The sequence below is a fragment of the Perca flavescens genome, chromosome 3, assembly GCF_004354835.1.
Source record: "Perca flavescens isolate YP-PL-M2 chromosome 3, PFLA_1.0, whole genome shotgun sequence".
Taxonomy (NCBI): domain Eukaryota; kingdom Metazoa; phylum Chordata; class Actinopteri; order Perciformes; family Percidae; genus Perca; species Perca flavescens.
Window position 1 is genome coordinate 12,497,310 of NC_041333.1, and position 19,995 is coordinate 12,517,304.

Sequence of the window (19,995 nt, forward strand, 5' to 3'; positions counted from 1 at the left end):
ATAATTTACACTGTCATTCTATATGAAATGTTTTCATGAGTAATAGTGTTTTATAGGTGAAGTAATAAATCAGTAATCTAAAACCAAACACTGCACAACACTTTATTGAAAAAAATGAATAATCAAAACTGCTTTAAAAGTGCTACATGTAGCCTTTCACTATAAACTCCACTGCCACATTATTTCCAAAGTTCAGTAGCTTTAAAAAAAAACCAACAAGACCTTCAGCTGGAAGGTTGGTCTATTATCTTCTCCACTAATGGATGGTTGCAGTAATTGTATGATATACAAGTTATACCAAGCACCTTTGAACAAAATATTAAGAAACCACCAACTTTCAACATGTACTCACTATTTTGGTTACACTCCAACTACCATGACAGGCAATATACTCAGAAAAGTTCTCTCAGCAGACATTGGTGTCATGGAACCACACCGACGTGGTTACAGCAGGTTAAATAAAACAACCCTTTACGTGAACACAAGTAAATGTGGGTAAAAGAAAGTGAGAAAGATCAAGTTGAATACCTGAATTGGATTTTGAACTAGTGCAGTTAGCCTGAGACAAGTGACTGAAAAATGTCCTTAAACAGCTTTACAAATTAAATCATAATTTTTTATATATATAAATAATTAGTTATAAATACAAATGTAGTCAAAACATATTTTGAAAGAACTGCAAAGCTTTAACCTCTAATGGTTTACAGTATCCAGACACTGTAATAGGGTAACAACTCTTGAAATCCTTGGTCTTACATTGTATACTGCCTAAAAATCCTAACGCTATTGGATTCCATTTTGAAGATCTCTTTATAAGAGTGTAAATAAAAATCTTTTTAAAAAAGAAACTGAAATGAACGAGCCAAAGGGAGACCAAGCTTTCAGGTCTTCGTGGAGAAGGTGATTTCCATTGCAAGGCATACTTTCTCTCCATCCGTAACCACGGTCCCTCTGCCGGCCTACACCAGGGAGCCGGCTTGGCTCTGAGCAGGCACCATGACAGCTACAGCTCCCATGCGCGTCAGAGTGGAGGAGCTCATTTGTGGGGACACAGTGGGTGGAGGCGGCACCTGAGGCTGAGCCCCTTCAGTCCTGTTGGGTATTGAGACCACAGAGCCCCTTAGAAGCTGCGGAGGGGCACAGTTTGTGCTGGGAGGTCGCTTGTGTTTGCGTGACGGGGTGCCACCGATGTTGTAACCGGGAAGTCCCTGTAGCGTACTGGCTTCTCCAGGTCGCAGCTGGTAGGCATTGATCACCGAGCCAGCGTCTGAAGTTGATGTTGGGGAGTACGGGTAGTGGTAGTTTGGCGGGTCTCGGGGTCGAGGACTGGTGGCTATGGAGGACAGCGTGCCGTTCTTGGATACAATGTCTGAGCCGGTGTTACTCTTTGCCCATGACACTCGCTTTGGTGCCTGAGCATCCTCCCTGTGACACACACCGACACACACACACACCGACACACACCGACACACACACACACACCGACACACACACACACACACACACACACACACACACACACACACACACACACACACACACACACACACACACACAGCGAGCGTCAGTAAAAACTCATAATTAATGAAAATGACTAAAATCAAAAATGACAAAGAAAACAGGACAACACACATTCAGCTTCAGTGTTCTGCACTCATTGAGTTCTGGCAAAAAGCACTCTGAGTGCAGATTTTAAAATACTCACAGTATTTATCACAAATACAAAATGAGAAACTTTTGGAAAAATAAAAAATAAAATATAGATAGCACAATAAATACAAATAAAGGCCCAGATATAGTTGCTTTTAACTACTCCTTCGTGTACGTAAGATGGCTGCCCCGCGTTCCTTTGGAGCGTAGGTTGTGCACGTCTCCAGAAATGAACGCTACGCGTCAGCAAGATGCAATTCAGCATATGATCTGACAGGCAGGTCAGCAGCTGTTCCACACTGCAGCCAAGGAATATCTCCTGGCGTCGGCCGGGGACGATATGGCACTGATCTGCCCTCTAGTGGATATACGTTTAATCTTCCAGGTATGTACGCTGCTTGTCTACGCATCGTTGAAAAACTAGTATATCTAGGCCTTATAAGGTCCTGTTATATAAATGTTTGAAAGTAAGTTCTGTCAACAAAATGTATTATCAATTCACTAATTAGAAAGCTTTGTAAATTGTTGGTTCATTTAATCTTTAACAAATGTTTTTTTTAGATGATCATGTGTTTAGTAGCTGTCAGTATATAGCTGTAGTTATATAAACAAAGTTTTTCCTTCTGAGAATATGTTGAGGAAAAGTACCACTGAATTCAGTAATTCAAGTATGGTATTGCAGGGCTCCACACTAACTTTTTGCCTTGGTTGCACTGGTGCGCCTAACTTTTTTTATTTAGGTGCACCAGAACAAAATTTAGGCGCACCCAAATTTTTCCTCGCATCGCCGTAACGCTGAATGGCGATACACGATATATAGCTTTGTATTTTTTTTTACAAAGTGGGCTAAATGTTCAGTTTTAAGTCAAAGCCACTTTTCACAAGCTCTTTTATTAAAACAGATTGTGATTAAAATTAAATGCAAAGACAGGGTTTCCTTTACCAGTTTGAAAATATACAGCTGCAACACGTGTAAATGATCTGTAATAAATCGCCTGAGATAGATAGATATAAAAAAAAGAGAGAGAGAGAGAGCTATATATCTGAGAAAACTCCTTCATAAGCTTTCAACAACAATAACAGACTGATTAAAAGAGAAAGAGGACGCCCGGATAGCTCAGTTGGTAAATATAGAGGTTTGACTCCGACCTGCGGCCCTTACATGTCACCCCCCCTCCCCTTTCATGTCTTCAGCTTTCCTATCAAAATAAAGGCTGAAATCTTTAGAAAAAATTAGAAAAAAAAGAACGACCGAAAGACCGAGGGAGTGCGATGGACTGAAGCGTATGCTAGGCTACTCAGAGAGTGACGGCTGACTCATTAGCAGCGTTACACCAGTCTAGAGTAGGCTATGAAATGTCTGTATCGTCACTGCGCTGCATTTTTATGAACTATGACCCAGCAGGCTCCGTCTTACACGCTATTACTTAACCAACTGAAGTTAGTTGCATTTAATAACTTCTAATGTGTTTTTCACCGTGGCGGTCGCAGTAACAGAGAGTTACCAGCGGAAACACTAGTACCAATACAGGTTTCCCTCTCATACTCATACTCATTTGGACCATAGACAGTATATCATGGACCAATAGACCCCGTTGCTCTGGACGGAGACCAGTGAAGGCTTTAGAAGCACTTTTCCGGTGATGGCCAGCTTTACTGCGCAGCCTCCAACTGAGAGAATGTGACGTGAGCAACGTGTCTGAAAGTTGTAAGTCTTCTGGTAGCTGTGCCAAGAGAAATCTCTAATTATTGATCACTAAGTCACTCGGTTATGACACAATCGTTAGCCTATTTTCACAAAAACGTCTGCTATGGAGCCATAACGTGAGGTACAAGGTAATGGAGCCTTTTATACATTGTTGTGTTTCTTTGGAACTAAACAACGGACAAATAGAGTCTTTAAACGCTTCAGATGTAAAGTTATTCGCAGTCAAGTGACGTAAAAAAAAAATGGCGGTCAGCCAAATGCTAACAGGAGGTGATGGCCAGTTAGCAACAAAATGGCGCCATGATGGTTCGAGTTCTGAAGCGAAGCTTACCCCCTTGGTTTGGACCGGCGGCGCTGTGTCTCCATTGCACCGGTGCAACCTAGGAAAAATCTTAGTCGCACCCTTACAAACTTGGTCGCATTTGCGACCAGACTGGTCGCACTCTCGAGCCCTGTATTGAATGTTTCTTATCAACTCAATATAAGAATGTAATGCAGAAGCATAGCCTAGAACTAGTTTAGATTTAATAAAAAAGGGAAAAATATTCTCGCCTTAGGGTACTATTTGTAAATTGAATGGCTCTATGCTTCTGGCTAATGGTGGCCTAAAGAAATAAAGAGCTTGAATGCGATGGCAATGAGTACAGCCACGTCCTTCCTTTTTGCCTGCCGATGTAAACTTTGCCAATTTCAATCCAGCTCTGTGTCATCTTTGTGTGGGCAGTGTGTTTAGATGAACAGTGTGTGCCTTCCATCTGTAGTGCCAGTGCACAGAGCCGTTCATCTAAACACTGCACACAGCTGCCATGACACAGAACTGGATTGAAATCAGAATCACTCTTTAAGTAGCACTTGAGTAAATGAACTTTGTTTCTTTTTGTTTGTCCTTTCAGCCCTGTAAATAACTTGTAATAGCTGTACTTCAAAGCCCGTTTAAACACACACACAAATACACTCAGTGGCCACTTAATTAGATACACCTGTACAATCAAATACAATTGTTCGGCCTCAAAGTACTTTTATGATGCCTATAATGTTCAGTTTTTGTTGATATAGTCATAAATGTGTTAATTCAATGATATGTTTTAGCATTGAGATCATAGTTTATCTGTGTTTTAAGCCCCCAACATCTTCCAGGCAGCGCTGCCTGTAAGGCACAAGGATTAGGCAAAGGTTATGGTTAGGTTGCTTTGAAATCAGCGGTCGCAGAGCTGCCTGGAAGGAGACGGGCGCTTAAAACACCATTGAGCGAGATCATAGTAGTAGTGTTGTACTGGACAGCATTATATTTAGAGGTGTTCTTAATATTCTGCCCCCCTCATGTATGTTAATAGGAAGGACAAAGCATTAGAAGCACAGCATTAATGTATAACATGTAATGTACTGTATCAAGTATATAACGTAGTCCAGTACAACAGCACCTTCAACTATGAGTTCAATAATAAACAGTTGAATTTACACATTTCTGACAACGTCACCAAAAACTGAAGATAAAACTTATCTAAACTGTAAAGGTGGAAATCATGACAGAGCTGTTGTATTGAATTGCTTTCGATTGCACAAATGTGCCTAATAAAGTGGCCACTGTACAGTTTATATTAAAACGCTCACTTGATCTCGTTGGCCATCTCCTCCTCAGTGTCCCTCCTTCTTCTCAGTATGAATATGAGGAAGAGCACCATGGCCACTAGTCCCACTATTGACCCCAGCGTAGCTGCTGCAATCATGCCTGCATTGGAAGCTGGGAAACAGATCACAGGTCAGTATTAACCCCTAATAGTAGTCACAGCTGTGTGTTAAGTAAACTGGTGTGCAGTAGAGTACATACAGGTGATAACCTCCAGGTTAATGGAGCAGCTGTCTGAGCCGGCAGTGTTGCTGGCTCGGCAGATGTACTTCCCCGACATGCTTTTAGTGAGGTTGCTCAGCCTGAGGGTTCCGTGCCTCTCATCTGCAAGACAAGCACACAGTTTTACACACACACACACACACACACACACACACACACACACACACACACACTTATGTGATCTGTGGAAATGGGCTCGGTAAAAACTAGAAAACTATACAGGTCAACATTAAATTGTTACACCACAACATTACACACTAGGGAACTATACTGCCAAAGTAAGAAACAATTTTACTGCGACAACAAATTGATTGTGTACTGTATGTAAGGGAAACAGTACAATCATTTAGCATAAATAAATTGACTTAAATAGAAAGAAGGTTCTACTGTTTTTCAGTGTTTTATTTCTAAAAGTTCAGCTAGTTTTGGGCTGTTTTACACTTGGATTTACATGGATCTGCATGTTGCTGTGTTAAAGCTTAAAGGTCCAATATGTAATATTTGTACTGTAATAAATCCAAAAATGACACCAATGCCTCATCAGATATTAAGGAAACATGTTAAACTGAAATACTATCTTTTCTGACAACAATGCTAATTTCTGTATTTTTTCTTTTTGAAATTTACATTCCGTGACGGAATTTATGTTTATGTTTTGATCTGTGTGTTGTTATCAACGGCCCAGTTTGACAGGCAGGCCGGGTTGCCAGATATACCTATAAAAACGTAAACCCAGCGCGCTACAGCTGTAACGTTAGTACAGCCATGAAAGCAGCAAACAAACGAACAGGATCAACGGAGATAGATTCTACATGACATAAAAAAATGAAAACAGCATGTTTCTAACAGTTGCGTGACCAGAGACGTAACAACCCCTGGTAAATATTGGAGATGTATTTGAAAGATGGAGACAGCTTAGAGCCCAAAAAGGACGCAGAGTTGGCTTATTTTCTCCTGAACGGTAAGCATTAGCTCCACGCTAATTTATCACAGCTACTAGGGATGGGCATTTTTTGTCATTTCAACATTTGTGTACTCACATTGAATTATATAGCTAGAGTAACCGAGTTGGTTACTCGCAAAAACAATTGAGACATAGCCAGTAAAGTGATCCCGACTGGTCCTGGCTAACGCCGCCATGCTAACCCTGCTAACTGTTAACGTTACCGGGAGGACCAGGCAAGCAGCCCATGGCTGTTTACAATGTGTAGTTCAGCGGCTGGAGCCGACAACGGTGAGTTATTTTAAGCCACGAGAGGGGGGCTGTAAATCGGAAAGAGAGGACTATGAGTTTGCAGTGTGTTTAGCGATTGTTGCCGTAATTCTAAGCCAATGAAGTGTGTTCCGTCGGCAAGGTAGTGGTATTTTTAGCGTTTCGTATTGTAATTCTAAGCCGAGGAAGTGTGCCTGACTGGCGTCTGGAGAGAACAGTGAGGTTATTGTGTTTTTAGCGATTCATACTGTAATTTTAAGCCGAAAAAGTGTGTCTGTTAGTTGGTTACAGAGCTCCACGTGAGCACAGGCTTTTATGACTGTCAATATAGCCAGCATCTACCGTTAGCTACTCGGCTGTGCTGTGGAGTAATGTCTGGCTATGTGAGACTAGCATCTAACGTTAGCTACTCGGCTGTGCTATGGAGTAATGTCTGGCTATGTGAGACAAGCGTCCAGCTACATTGTTGTGAATGCTGCGGTCTCAGCCTGGCAACCTCCGTGAACTTCGAGTCTGGCCAGGAGGGGGCGGGGGAGACGACTCTCCAGTATTTTGAATTGGTAGTGCAGTAACTATTTTAACCGCTAGCTGCCAGTATTACACACATTACATATTGCACCTTTAAGCTATGCACAAAGCATTTCATAATGCATTATATAAACACACTGATTCCTGATTTACTTATTGAAAAATTATTACATTTTCCTCTTCATTAACACATACACTACCAGTCAAAAGTTTTAGAACACCCCAATTTTCCCAGGTTTTTATTGAAATTCATGCAGTTCAATGTCTTATTGTACTCTGAAATGAAAGAATAGAACAAATTTAACAATTTAAGTTAAAGAAATCATGGAATCAATTGATAAACCAAAATGTATTCTAAATTTTTGACTCAAAGTAGCCCCCTTTGGCAGATATAACAGCTGAACACACTTGTGGCATTCTTTCTACAATGGAAATCAAATATTCTTCAGAAAGTTCTTCCCAACTCTGTTGCAGAAGTTCCCATAAATGTGTGGCACTTGTAGGTTGCTTTGCTTTCACTTTTCTGTCCAGTTCATCCCAAACCAGCTCAATGGGGTTTAAGTCTGGTGACTGTGCTGGCCACTCCATGTTTTTAAGCTTACCATCTTGTTCTTTTTTCCTAAGGTAGTTCTGGCATAGCTTGGACTTATGTTTTGGGTCATTATCTTGCTGTAGGATGAACCCCTGACCAACTAGGCGCATACCAGAGGGTACTGCATGGCACAGCAAAATGCTGTGGTAGACGTTTTGGTTCAGGGTGCCTTTCACTCTGAACAAATCACCGACCGTGGATCCAGCAAAACAGCCCCAGACCATCATGCTTCCTCCTCCATGTCTGACAGTTGATGTCACACACTGAGGAACCATCATTTCGCCTACACGACGGTGTACAAAAATCCTGCGTGATGAACCGAAGATTTCAAATTTTTATTCATCAGTCCATAACACCTTCTTCCTGTTTCTTGGCCAAGGCAAGCCTCTTTTTCTTATTCTGACGTCTTAGTCTTTCTTGCTGCAACCCGACCTATCAAACCTGCAGCTGGAAGTCTTCTCTTTCTAGTTGAAACTGAGACTTGCTTATTACGACCACTATTAAGCTGTGCTTGAAGCTGTTGTCCTGTGAGCCGCCTCTCATGTAAGCTGTTGACTCTCAGAAACTTGTCTTCGGATTCTGTCGTGGCTTTGGGTCTGCCAGACCTCTTCCTGTCAGAGTTTCCCTCAGTTTCTAAGTGCCTTTTGATGGTGAAGAATACTGTACTCACTGACACCTTGACTTTCTTTGCAATTTCTCTGTAGGAAAGACCAACATTCTTAAGTGGTATGATGGTCTGTCTCTCTTCCATTGTTAATTGCCTTTTTCCCGCCATTTTTATAGCAACACACTACTTTCTGCAGTACAATACTGTTCAAATAATGCTAAGGAGGGTATGGTACCTCAGTGTGTTCCAACAATACTTTTATACAAACAGAGGGGGTTGTAAGTAATCCAGACAAGTTGGAACACATATGGGAATTGGTAGCACCTACTTTCAAAGCTTGATCAACCTCCATTGCTGCAGAACAGCTTTACGTTGTTAACCCATTTCTTGTTCCCTGAAAAAGGCCTTTATGTAAAATTCTGAAATGTACATTATTTTTCAGTTTTGGGTAACCTTACTTTTTTTTTTTTAACCTCAGGCAGTTCACCACTTACCTTTGTACCATTTCAAGCTATTCATTGGACTTGAACTGCTAAAATTTCAATAAAAAACTAGAAAAATTGGGGTGTTCTAAAACTTTTGACCGGTAGTGTATATTGATGTATTGTGTATAATTGTGTGCAACATATCATGGTAGTGAGTAATGATTAGTTACTGATTCCCACTCATAATCCAGAATTTAATCCACTATTGGCCCATCTCCAGTACCTACAGTTTATATTTTGTCATTGGTACAATCCCGCAGCAGACGGCTCCGCAGAGGATTCTGCGGTCTTGCTACATAATGAGGTTTGTCAGCAATTCTTGTATTAATATTTTCCTCACACCAAGGTTATGACACAGCAGTAAGTTGTTGTGCATCCATCTCAGTGCTTTCATAACTGGGTATTTCCATTCAAGACAGTCTGTTCCTCTTAGCACATCTGGCTTTAAAATGCTGTAGAAAAATAAACAAGTTTTATGAGGGACTAATCACAACAAATCCTCTGAAATCCAATCTTAGACGTCACATTGCAGCATGTCTTCATCTGATGTGGTTTTGCTTTCGTGGGGGCAACGTAAAGAAATGAGTGGGTGTGCATCTGTTTTGTGGGATCCCGCTCCTCAAGTGTTGTTCTGATGGAGTGGGAGGGGGGGAGGGGGGGACCCTATACACGGCAGAAAAAGTCTGCAACATTGTTTTAGCCTGTGGGGTTCTGCACAACATCTCGCAGGGAAACTGGGTGCCATAAATGTAGCGATGGAGCCAGATGATCCAATGCCCAGAGAGCAGTGTCCAGAACAGCCCCAACTGAAGGAGACAGGATATTATTATTATTCCTCTTTAAAAGGTAGCCTATAGTGTTATGTTTGGCAATAATATTCATAGGCTACAGGAAACATGACGATGCACAACATTTTTATTTATTATTCAGGTTTTCATTTCTATGTCGTGAACGATTTATTTCTGCCATTGACCGAGTTATTTTGGCTTGTTTTCCCAGCCCCTCTGCTGTCAGGAGACACGGTCGTGGTGGTGGTCCAGCACGGGGGCGGAGGACACGCACTCTCCATCAGCTGTTGCCTCGTTCTGACTCATGAAAAAAAAAAAAAACACGAGTAAAATAAAAGACACTGCATAAACTCTGCTACCGTGTGTTTATTTAAATATAGGTACACCATGTAGGCCTAAGAGATTGCAATAAGCCTGTATATTACTATTAGGACTATAGAAAATGCGTCAAGGATGTATAAATTAAATAGGCTAAACTTCAGCTGGAGTCCGATTTACTACGGCAACACTGTTGACCGCATCAGTGATCTTTTTCCATTCCGCATTCTTTCTACAGCCTTTAATAACAGTTTTCAGGCTGCAAGCAGTAAGCAGAACATCAACTGACTCGAAGCTTGGAGCGAGTTCAAGCCTGCACAGTGATCGGATCCCAGCAGCAGATCTGAGGTCACAGAAGGTGCTGCCTCATATCAAGACAGGGGCATCACTCACATAACGCTGCCATCGCTGCAAGGTCACAGAGCAGCATTTGTCAAATCCATGACATATGACACGTGATTTATATTTGAAGCTCACTGTATAATTTGCCACCTCACATTACATCGTCCAAGCTGCAGTGGATTATCACAATTAATGTAAAACACACACAGTATCAGAAAACTAATGCAGTACCAATTAGTGTAATTTACTCATTGCCATTAATTTCCTCTCACAGGACTAATAGATGGGATTGGGAACATTTGAAATGAATGAATGAATGAATGTATGTATGTATGTATGTATGTATGTATGTATGTATGTATGTATGTATGTATGTATGTATGTATATACACACACATATACACACACACACATATATATACACCCACACACACACACTATAGGACACATCTGTCTATTCATTCACCCTTTTTCCTATGAATTTATGCATTGCCTCCATTCACATGCCACTATATATATATATATATATATATATATATATATATATATATATATATATATATATATATATATATATATATATATATAGCTAAGGATTGGGCTGCTACTAATGATTACACCAAAACAGATGCCTCAAAATTACTTGTTTTGTCATACTAGAGCAGGGGTCAGGGGACCTTTTAATATGCCATTTTAAAATGTTGTAGTTAATCAGTGTGCCATATCAGCATTAAGACCGCCATCATCTACCCAGCCTGTTGAGGCAGTGTAATTTTTTTCCTTTGTGCCGCATTTTGTAAAGAAGGCAAAGAGAACTAGCCAATCAGAGGCATAGTAGGGTGGACCTACGCGGAACGCAGATGGAGGAAAAGCCAATCAAACTGCCGTAAACAACAGGCTGTGCTCCTGCCAATGACTGTGAAAGTGGTCCTTTGGCATGCAGATTACATAGACAGTATATAATGGACCAATAGACCCCATTGCTCTGGATGGAGACCAGTGAAGGCTATTAGAAGCACTTTTCCGGTGATCTCTTGCTTTACTGCGCAGCCTCCAACTGACAGAGACAACGTAAATGTGAGCGACGTGTCTGAAAGTTGTTGTAAGTCTTCTGGTAGCTATGCCAAGAGAAATCTCAATCATTTCCAATCTTACAGAGACGGAGAGTGTAGGTATATGTAAGGAGATAACATAAGCACAGGCTAATTATTGCTAACTAACATGCTAGTTAACATTAGTAATTAAACCTAAACAGCTCATGTAAGTCGAAACTGCCTGCAAGCTTCTGCTGTACTATACGGTAATTCCTCTAATGTGCGACAGTAAGGCACTTTATGACACAATCGTTAGCTTATTTTTACAAAAACATCTGCTACGGAGCCATAACGTGAGGTACAAGGTAATGGAGCCTTTTATACATTGTTGTGTTTTTTAGAAAAAAAACAACGGACAAATAGAGTCTTTAAACGCTTCACATGTAAAGTTATTCACGGTCAAGTGACATAAAAAAAAATGGCGGTCAGTGGAATGCTAACAAGAGGTGATACCTTTGTAGCAACAAAATGGCGCCATTGGAGGTTCGCGTTCTGAAGCGAAGCTTACCCCCTTGGCAGATTAGAGCATTTCCAAAAACAACAGCTAGCTAGCTTGGCTCTGTCTGACCCTAATCCACCGACCAGTAGCCTACCCTTTAAAGCCAACTAATTTACAAATTAGGTCTTGTTTGTTTGATTGGTACAAAAACCAAAGTGTAAAAACATGTGGTTTTACAGGTTTTAATTGGTGACTGTTAGCGAGCTGAAACCGCTAGCTTAGCTTGACTCCGTCCAATGGTAAAAAAATGTGCCTACCAGAATCCTTAAAACTTATCACTGGCTAGGTTAGTTAATTAAAACCTGTTAAACCCTCTGCTTTTGTACAAATCTGACAAAGAAGCTGTAATGTGTAAAATAGTAATAACGTCCATTGGCAGGTGAATTTTGTTACCTTTGGACAGAGCCAGAGTTCTGCTTGCTAACTGGCTAAGCTAACTGGCTTCTCGTTGTAGCTAACTGTATATTTGATATATCATGAGTATTGATAATCTAATTTAAGCCAGTAAGCAGGAAATTAGCTTTTTTTCCCAAAATGTCAAACTATTCCTTTGAATCATTATTACAGTCAATTCAATCATCATTCCAGCCCAATGGACTCTAAACAGTGATTATGTCCTTGGTTAAAAAAGATGGTTTAAAACATGAATGCTTTAGGAGGACAGCTAAATCTAACACATCACACATACTACAAAGATTTAAAGAACAAATCCAACCCTTCTTTTACAAAATGGAAATATACATCTCATATTCAAAATTCTGATTATGGATATATTCAGTAAAATATTCCAATATGAAACAATACAATTACAGTGAGGACAAACTACTGCTATGCCTCGAGAGTTTAATATTTTTTGACGATTCAATCAATGAGTGTCCAAGGAGAATTTATAAGGTTGAGTGGGATTATGACCTGGCTTGACACCTTCGCTAAGCTTTTTCTTTTTTGATGGTAATCATTTCGGAAACAATCCTATAAGCATTCATACAAATTGGGTTGATTTGTTTTCTTTCAAAGCTTGTCCTACATCTTAATGGCTGTGATTCGAGGAGTGACTCCTCGGGATGTCACGGTTTGCAGGTGAGGAGGTGGGATTGGAGTTGGGGGAACGAGTGGAAAATGTATGAGTGAAAACCCTTACCCATGAACCCAAGGACAAGCATGGGCTGGGGGCAGGCTCTCCATTCTGTATTTTTTTTTGTTTTTTTTTTGTAGAAGAAAAGATGGCACAGAGAGAGAGAGAGAGAGAAAGAGCATGAATGAGAGGAAGCAAAGGAGTGGTACAAACTGATGGGGAAGGGGTAGAGGGAAGTCGCAAATCCAATTTATGCCTCTTAGAGGGGTTGATCAAGTAATGACATGGGGCTTGTTAGATTAGGCACCGAGGTCAACAGAAACAGAAAATGAGGAGTGCAGAGATTGGATAAGCAGAGAGAGATTGCTGAAAGAGATAAGCAGTGATAGCAGAGTTCAAGTGACAGAGAGCATACATCAGGACTGATAAAAAAATAAATAAAAGGGTTTGAGTGTTAATGGCATGTAAGAGGATGCAGATACACATGTGACGTAGGCATGAGTGTGCATACAGCACTACAAAACCCTGGGTCAAAGCACAATCAGAGGAAGTAGTTTTCATATTATGAGTCTGAGGACTTTTCTGCTATAAAGAGATGAGGGCCAAAGATCAGAGCAGTTAAGTCAATACCTAATAACTCGTCCTAAGTCCTGTTGTTCAGAAACAGATGGCGATTTCTCTGCAGCACCATTTGGATATAAACATCAACAAAATAATGCAACAAAAGCAGCATATAGAAAGCACAGCAGGCACAAATGCATTATTTCACTTTTTCTCTTGCATGGGCAGTGTGAGTGGAGAGTGGAGTATGTTGTGGTTTGAGTTGTCTCAATCTGTAAAGAGGATTTCATGCTGCATGTTATGGCACGATTGAGGTGCATCTGGAGCATCCATCAGCAAAAGAAAGCCCACAGGCCACCGACCGTTTAAATATACCAGTTAACATCCTCGTCATGTGCTGAGAAAATACTCACTCTGCATTGGGGAGAAGAAGACCTCAGACATAGGTGCCGACTTGGTCCATTTGTACTGAGGGACGGGTTTTCCATGACTGGACCTACAGCTCAGTGTCACGTTGCCCTTCACCACTGGGTTCCCTGTCATTGTGCACACTGGGGGAGAAGGAGGGACTGCAGAAATAGACAGACAGACAGACAGGCAGACAGTGTTATAAGTTCAGATAAGAATACAGGATCAATTGCCCTTTATTGAACTTGTACGTTAGGCTCTAATCCACTGCAAACAAAGTGGAGATTTTTTGGAGCAGTAGCCATATCGCATAACAATAAGTAAATGTTTTGATCCCACAATGTTTCCATCTGCTGCCGGAGGAGGACACCATGACCTCCGAGCCAAGTGAATCCCTAAACCTCAGATGAGTTTTATTTGGACAGTGTTTACTCACAGACATGTAAATATATGACTTTAAACAGACTGATCTGAAATCCTTCAAATTATGTTCAGCATTCACTTGGTCCGAATTTCCAAATCCAAAGAAAATGTGTAAGCATTGTCGCAGGCTGCTCTGATTAAATCTAACCTTTGAAATTCCCCTGACGCTGTGGTCCATTACCTTTGACATTAAGGTGTATGTTACCCAAAAGGACAGGACTTCCAGGGATGATGACAGTGCATAAGTAGGCCCCAGAGTCAGACTCCTGGGTGTTGTTGATGTAGATGGACAGGTTGGCTGAGGGCATGGCCGCGCTGAAGCCCACTCTTTTGGTGAACTCGTTCTGGCCATAACCGACCTCGCCTGAGCTAAAGCTTATCACCTAAACAGAGAAAACACGTCCATTGGAAACACTGAGCACAGCATCATCATTACACCGTTAATTATGAATACTCATACATCTCAGAGTCTGTGTTGTATCTAGGGATGGGCATGATTACTCGACTATCGATAATTGATTATAAAGAATTTCGTTGATGATGTTAATTTGTTATCGATTAAACTAATACTGGTTGCGTTGCGTAGTGAGTCTTGAAGCAATTCAATTAATTTCACAGTGTGGCAGCAATTAAATATTTTACCACTCGGGGGGCAATATTTGACGCCATACTCCGTTACCTGGCTGCAAGTTTCCGTTTGATTTCAAAAGTAATCATGAAGAGGACACGGTGAAACGTGGCGTGGGACCATTTAGATTTCTTTTTTTTTAAACGACTTAGTTCACTGCAAACACTGAGATGCCGTGTATAAGTACAACACGGCCACGACTCAAATGACGTAGCCTACAACTAAAAGTGCATCCGAGCCTGGTTATGTCGGTGGCGGCCGCGGTGCATCCTGCTCTCAGTCTCAACCTAGCATAAACTCGGCGTTAGCATGGAGGAGCTGCGATGCACAACGAGCAGAGAAAATTACCCAAGGGACCTGCAAGTTCATTGACATGGATATTGGAACCAGCATATCACATTTCGTCATGACGTACCATCACCAGACTGGTAGAAACTCGAAGAACGGAATAAGGTTCCCCGGGCTGGCCCAGTTAGCGCGGAGGCAGGCGACCTGTGCACCCCGGCAACGCGGCTGTTTTCGGCAGCTGGACTGAAGGTCAGCAGGTAGCGGTCGCGTCTGACCCCACATCATGTCAACATGCTTATCTTTCTCAACACACATCAGTAGACTGGTGCAGAAGTTGTATTTTTTATTAGGCTCTGTCCCGTGCCTTGGATAGTTTTGAGTTACATTCTGTTTAAGAACGCCGGCTCGCAGCTGCAGCTTCTGCTGCTTCAGAGTGCCGCGCCGCAGCGCATCTATAATCTATATCTATATCTATAACCTCCAGTTTAACTGACACAAGTTGTTCTTCTTGTAATTAAGATCCCATCGAGGAAAAATACGTATTTTTGTATTTTCATTGCATTTTTAATTTATAAGAAGTTAAATAAATAATGAATTTTTATCTAAAAATATTTATGATTAATCAATAGTCGATCGTTAATGATCGATGAATCACTGTAGGAGATAAAACATATTTTGAAAATTAAGGTACTTTTCTCTGGTCATTCGAGTGAAATTATTTTTATTATTTTCTGTAGCCATATTAAAATGTGCAGATTAACCATATAACAGAAATCAACGTCATTCATAAAGATTATCCTGACATGTACAGATGGTGGATGTTGAATTTTAGGCAGATTTCCCATTTGAGATAAGCTCGCAGGCATCATTAACTGTTCAGATTATATTAATCAGGCAAAGATCTGACACACACACCCTGACACACACACACACACACACACACACACACGCACACCATGTGCAGATATGTACAGTTTCACCAGCAGTTCATGGCACATATAGGAGGTGCTGTAAAAAGTAGCGATGAAATGTTATTAGTGCCATCCTTTTGTTAATAACGCCCATCTCTCCTTCCACTAAGATTTAGACATCAGCAGTGGTGTTCGCAATAATCCTAATCTCCACAGATCATTTTACATATTAACAGATGGGTTTCTTAGCATATACAGTCATGCAATACAAAAAAGGCTCTTTCCTTTCGCATAAAATTCAAATGTTATTTAGGCTTACTAATTGTTCTTGAAAAGGAATTCCTGAAATACACTTAATTGATATAGTATGACAAAAGGTAACTTAAATAGGTTTTCTATATTTTGCAGGGCTGCAACCAACAATCGTTTTCTTTAGGTATTTATCTGGCAATTATTTTCTTGATTAATCCATCTAAAATATGGCAGAAAATGGTAAAAGAGATATGCTGATCACAGTTAACCTGCTAGCAGGGAGTGCCGGTGTCGAGCCAGAACCAGAGCTGAACGAGCAGGCAATGGAACCGGGTTCAGCAGCCTCTACGCACATCATGGCATGCTGTGTCTTGTGTTGTTGCTCGATGTTTGGGTTAGTAAAGTTGACGACTCGCTAGGTTTTTGCTGCTTGCTGACACCAAATTGCCAAAAACTAAATCCAATGTTATGCAATGTCACTTTAAATCGATTGTCAAAAATAGCTGCCCATACATTGTTTCAGTCCTAATATTTTGGTTTGTAGATATTACTCTTCCACTATAGTAGTAGGAGGATCAGAAGACACATGGTACTTCATTTTAATCCCTTTGAAGAGGCTTTTCTTTCTTCTAAACGTCTACTCCACTAGAGGTCAGAGCAGGGTCAACTATAGGGCAGATCGTTGCAGGTTGATGCTTTGACCTTCTCACCTGCTTGGTTTCTTTACCCGTGAAGTGCCAAACGACAGGATTTTTGGAAACATCCGAGTTGGGGCTGTACCATGCGTGTAACACCACCATCTGGCCCCTGACCGCCTCCATCTCTCCTCTGGGGATCTCCAACTTCCTGGTGTCACCTGGAACAACAACACAGAAAACAGTTATTCACTAATGGAATGTAGAAGAGGCACAGCAGCTTTTGCTGTCATCGTGACTTAAGACAGGCCGGTGCCACTATGGAGATACCTCATGATAACTGCTTGTTTGTGTTCATTTGAATTTTTTTCCCTTTGCACGCCAGCTCCCATGTTGGATTGAATCTATTTTTTTGCAGGGCTGCAAATAATATTTTAAATATGAATTAACCGGCTGTTTATTTTCTCAATATTTAATGTCAGAAACAATTACAATTTACAAATGTGACATCTACAAAAATCTACTGTATGCTTGAGGAGCTTAATCAAGGGAAGTTTCGGTAATTGTGTTTAAACTGTTATTTGATTATCTCAATATTTTAAAAAGTGTGTTATGTGTAAGTTTTTTCCTATGAGACAATAAAAACAATATTGCTAACCCAACAAAATGAATCACATGGAAGTTCACCCTGCTAACTGATGTCTTTGTAACTTCCTGCTAAAAGATGTCTTTCTTGCTGGTGTTTGTCCATTTGTACAATATGAAAAAAAGACAAAACATGAAAAAAAAACTGTAAAATAAAATTGTGAATAACCCAACATACATTTTCAGTAGATTCTGTCATCAAGTTGCATTTCATAACCGTGACATAAGCTAATCTGATCGGTTATGCTCTTTTATAATCTTTATAATCACCAAGAGCCTCAGGATCAGTCAATCTCAAACATGCTTTGACTTTGAAATCTAACTGAAGCCAGGAAATCTTATTATATGGCAGCAGGCAAAAGCTAACTGAAGACATATGCTCCAGTTGTAAAGTTGAATAAAGCTACATTGGAATCAGATGATCCATTATAAAGTACATAGCTGACATTCTCATCATCCTGTTCAATCAATGCATTTTACAGATAATTCAATATTGTTATAAATGGTTGGATGTTCTATAACCTTATCCCGTTTATCTAAAAAGAAAAAAATAATTGAAAAGGCATGGTTTTCAATATACAGTAATGATGTGCATGTCTCAGCTTCCACATGTCGTGCTTTAGCTGATACATTTCCTTATGACTTGATACTATTATATATATATATACTTATATAATATATATATATATATATATATATATATATATATATATATATATATATATATATATACACACACACACATATATACATACATACATACACACACACACACACACACACCTTACAGTATTGCTTTTCCAGAACACTATACTAGTCTGCATATAACATGCAGTTTGCAAAACGACTTCATTATCAATTATTTTCCAGACAAAAGTAAAGCTCAACATAGCATATTTCATTTTCTAAGTGAAGAAAGATATAATTTATGTGAACGAAAGTACAACTAAATGCCAAGAAAATGCTTAATATTATTTTTTACATAAGAAACCTTAGCAAAAAAATGGAGGACTGAATGGAAGAAGACAAGATATTAAAGAAAACATTAAGGATGTCGAACTCACAGGGTGCCCAGTCACCTGAACCGGACAGCGGAAGCTGGATCAACTGATCCCAGCAGTCGGTGTCCACTTCTGTCTCCAGTTTGAAGATTGATTTAAAAAAACAACAAAAAAAAAAAAAACACCTTACACACAAAAAAAAAATGAATTTCTGCCAATAAATCCTTCTATGGCAGAAAACAATGTGAAAAATGTCCCTTGTGTGCTCAAACGGATAGACAGAGTGAATATTTAGATAGAGGAGAATACAGAGAGAGTGTTATGATCCATAGACCGGCAGCTGAAATCTCCACATCTGTTCAGCCAGACTTCTTTTCCAGACTGAAAGCATGTAGAGGCAGGAGAATTAGGTGATTGGTGGTGGTGGGGTGCTGGGCTGGGGCCGCGTACAGATGGAGAGAAGAAAAGTGTGTATGTGTACGAGATTTTAAGGCAGAACGCACAAGAGAAAGAAGGACTCATTTTTTGGCTTATAGTGTTGCTGCAGTGCTTTCTTACTCCTCTCGGGACAATGTGACCCTGCCGCTGCGGCGCTCCTGTCCCTTCATTTCTGAATCTGGTAAATCCCGCTGACTAATCCCTAAACAATCCTCTCAACTCACGTGAGCAACAGAGCTCAGATGGACATGGATATGATCTGACACATGGTCCCGACGCCGCTGTCACTGCATTCACCATCATCATGGCAACTACATTTACATTCTCTAAATTATGATTAGATGATTAATGATCGCTTAGCTTTACATTTAATCATTCATGCCATGTCTGCTGAGCCGTTTGAGGATTCCACTTTACGAGATTAAAACGAGACATCCAGCATGTGAGCAAAAGATGCACATTCGATGGCACAAAATAAAAAATAAAAAATGAAAAGGAAAATTTACAAATTATACAGTAGACACTGAATTATAAACTTGAGTTTTCTTTAAAGAGTCTGTAGAAAAAGTCTAATTTGTCTTCCCTTATAACAATATTGCCCCGCACTCAGACCCAAAATTGGGATGTCATATTACGGTTCCACTTTTGTTTTTTTTTGCAGCGCCATCACTGGCTACAAACAGTGTTTAAGAGTAATGCTGTTTTATGTAGTCTAGTTGTGTAATATTGTACAAAACAAGGTGATGGCATGGTAAACAACAACTTCTCTCTTTCCAAACACAGCTCATCAAAAGTTAAATCTACAAGGAGATCACACTGAAACTGGTAAATTGTTGGTCTCCAATTGAAGTGAATAAGAGGCTGAGTGAACGTAACAAACTCTTCTGTTCACAAAGGGGGGGCAAATGAAATGAACTGAAGCTATGCTCTCTAACATTAGTAGTAACATCACATTTATATAGTTGGGGAGGGGTATGTTAAGGATGACTCCAGTGAGTCATCGAACCATGATTTTAGGCCAGCAAATAGTCCCTGGTCTATTCACATTTTTCGTAGT

General features: G+C 40.3%; 1 protein-coding gene across 1 annotated transcript in view; it reads right to left on the bottom strand.

Moving 5' to 3' along the window:
- Nucleotides 1-88: 88 nt before the first annotated feature.
- The window catches only part of esamb (endothelial cell adhesion molecule b), a 69,864-nt gene continuing 49,957 nt past the window's right edge, over nucleotides 89-19,995 (bottom strand). The window contains exons 2-7 of the mRNA XM_028573321.1: nucleotides 16,930-17,075; nucleotides 14,322-14,523; nucleotides 13,723-13,878; nucleotides 5,187-5,309; nucleotides 4,970-5,099; nucleotides 89-1,425 (exon numbers count right to left, since the gene is read on the bottom strand). Of these exons, the coding sequence (XP_028429122.1) occupies nucleotides 960-1,425; nucleotides 4,970-5,099; nucleotides 5,187-5,309; nucleotides 13,723-13,878; nucleotides 14,322-14,523; nucleotides 16,930-17,075 (1,223 nt within the window). The 3' untranslated portion in view covers nucleotides 89-959. The remainder of the gene's footprint in view (nucleotides 1,426-4,969; nucleotides 5,100-5,186; nucleotides 5,310-13,722; nucleotides 13,879-14,321; nucleotides 14,524-16,929; nucleotides 17,076-19,995) is intronic.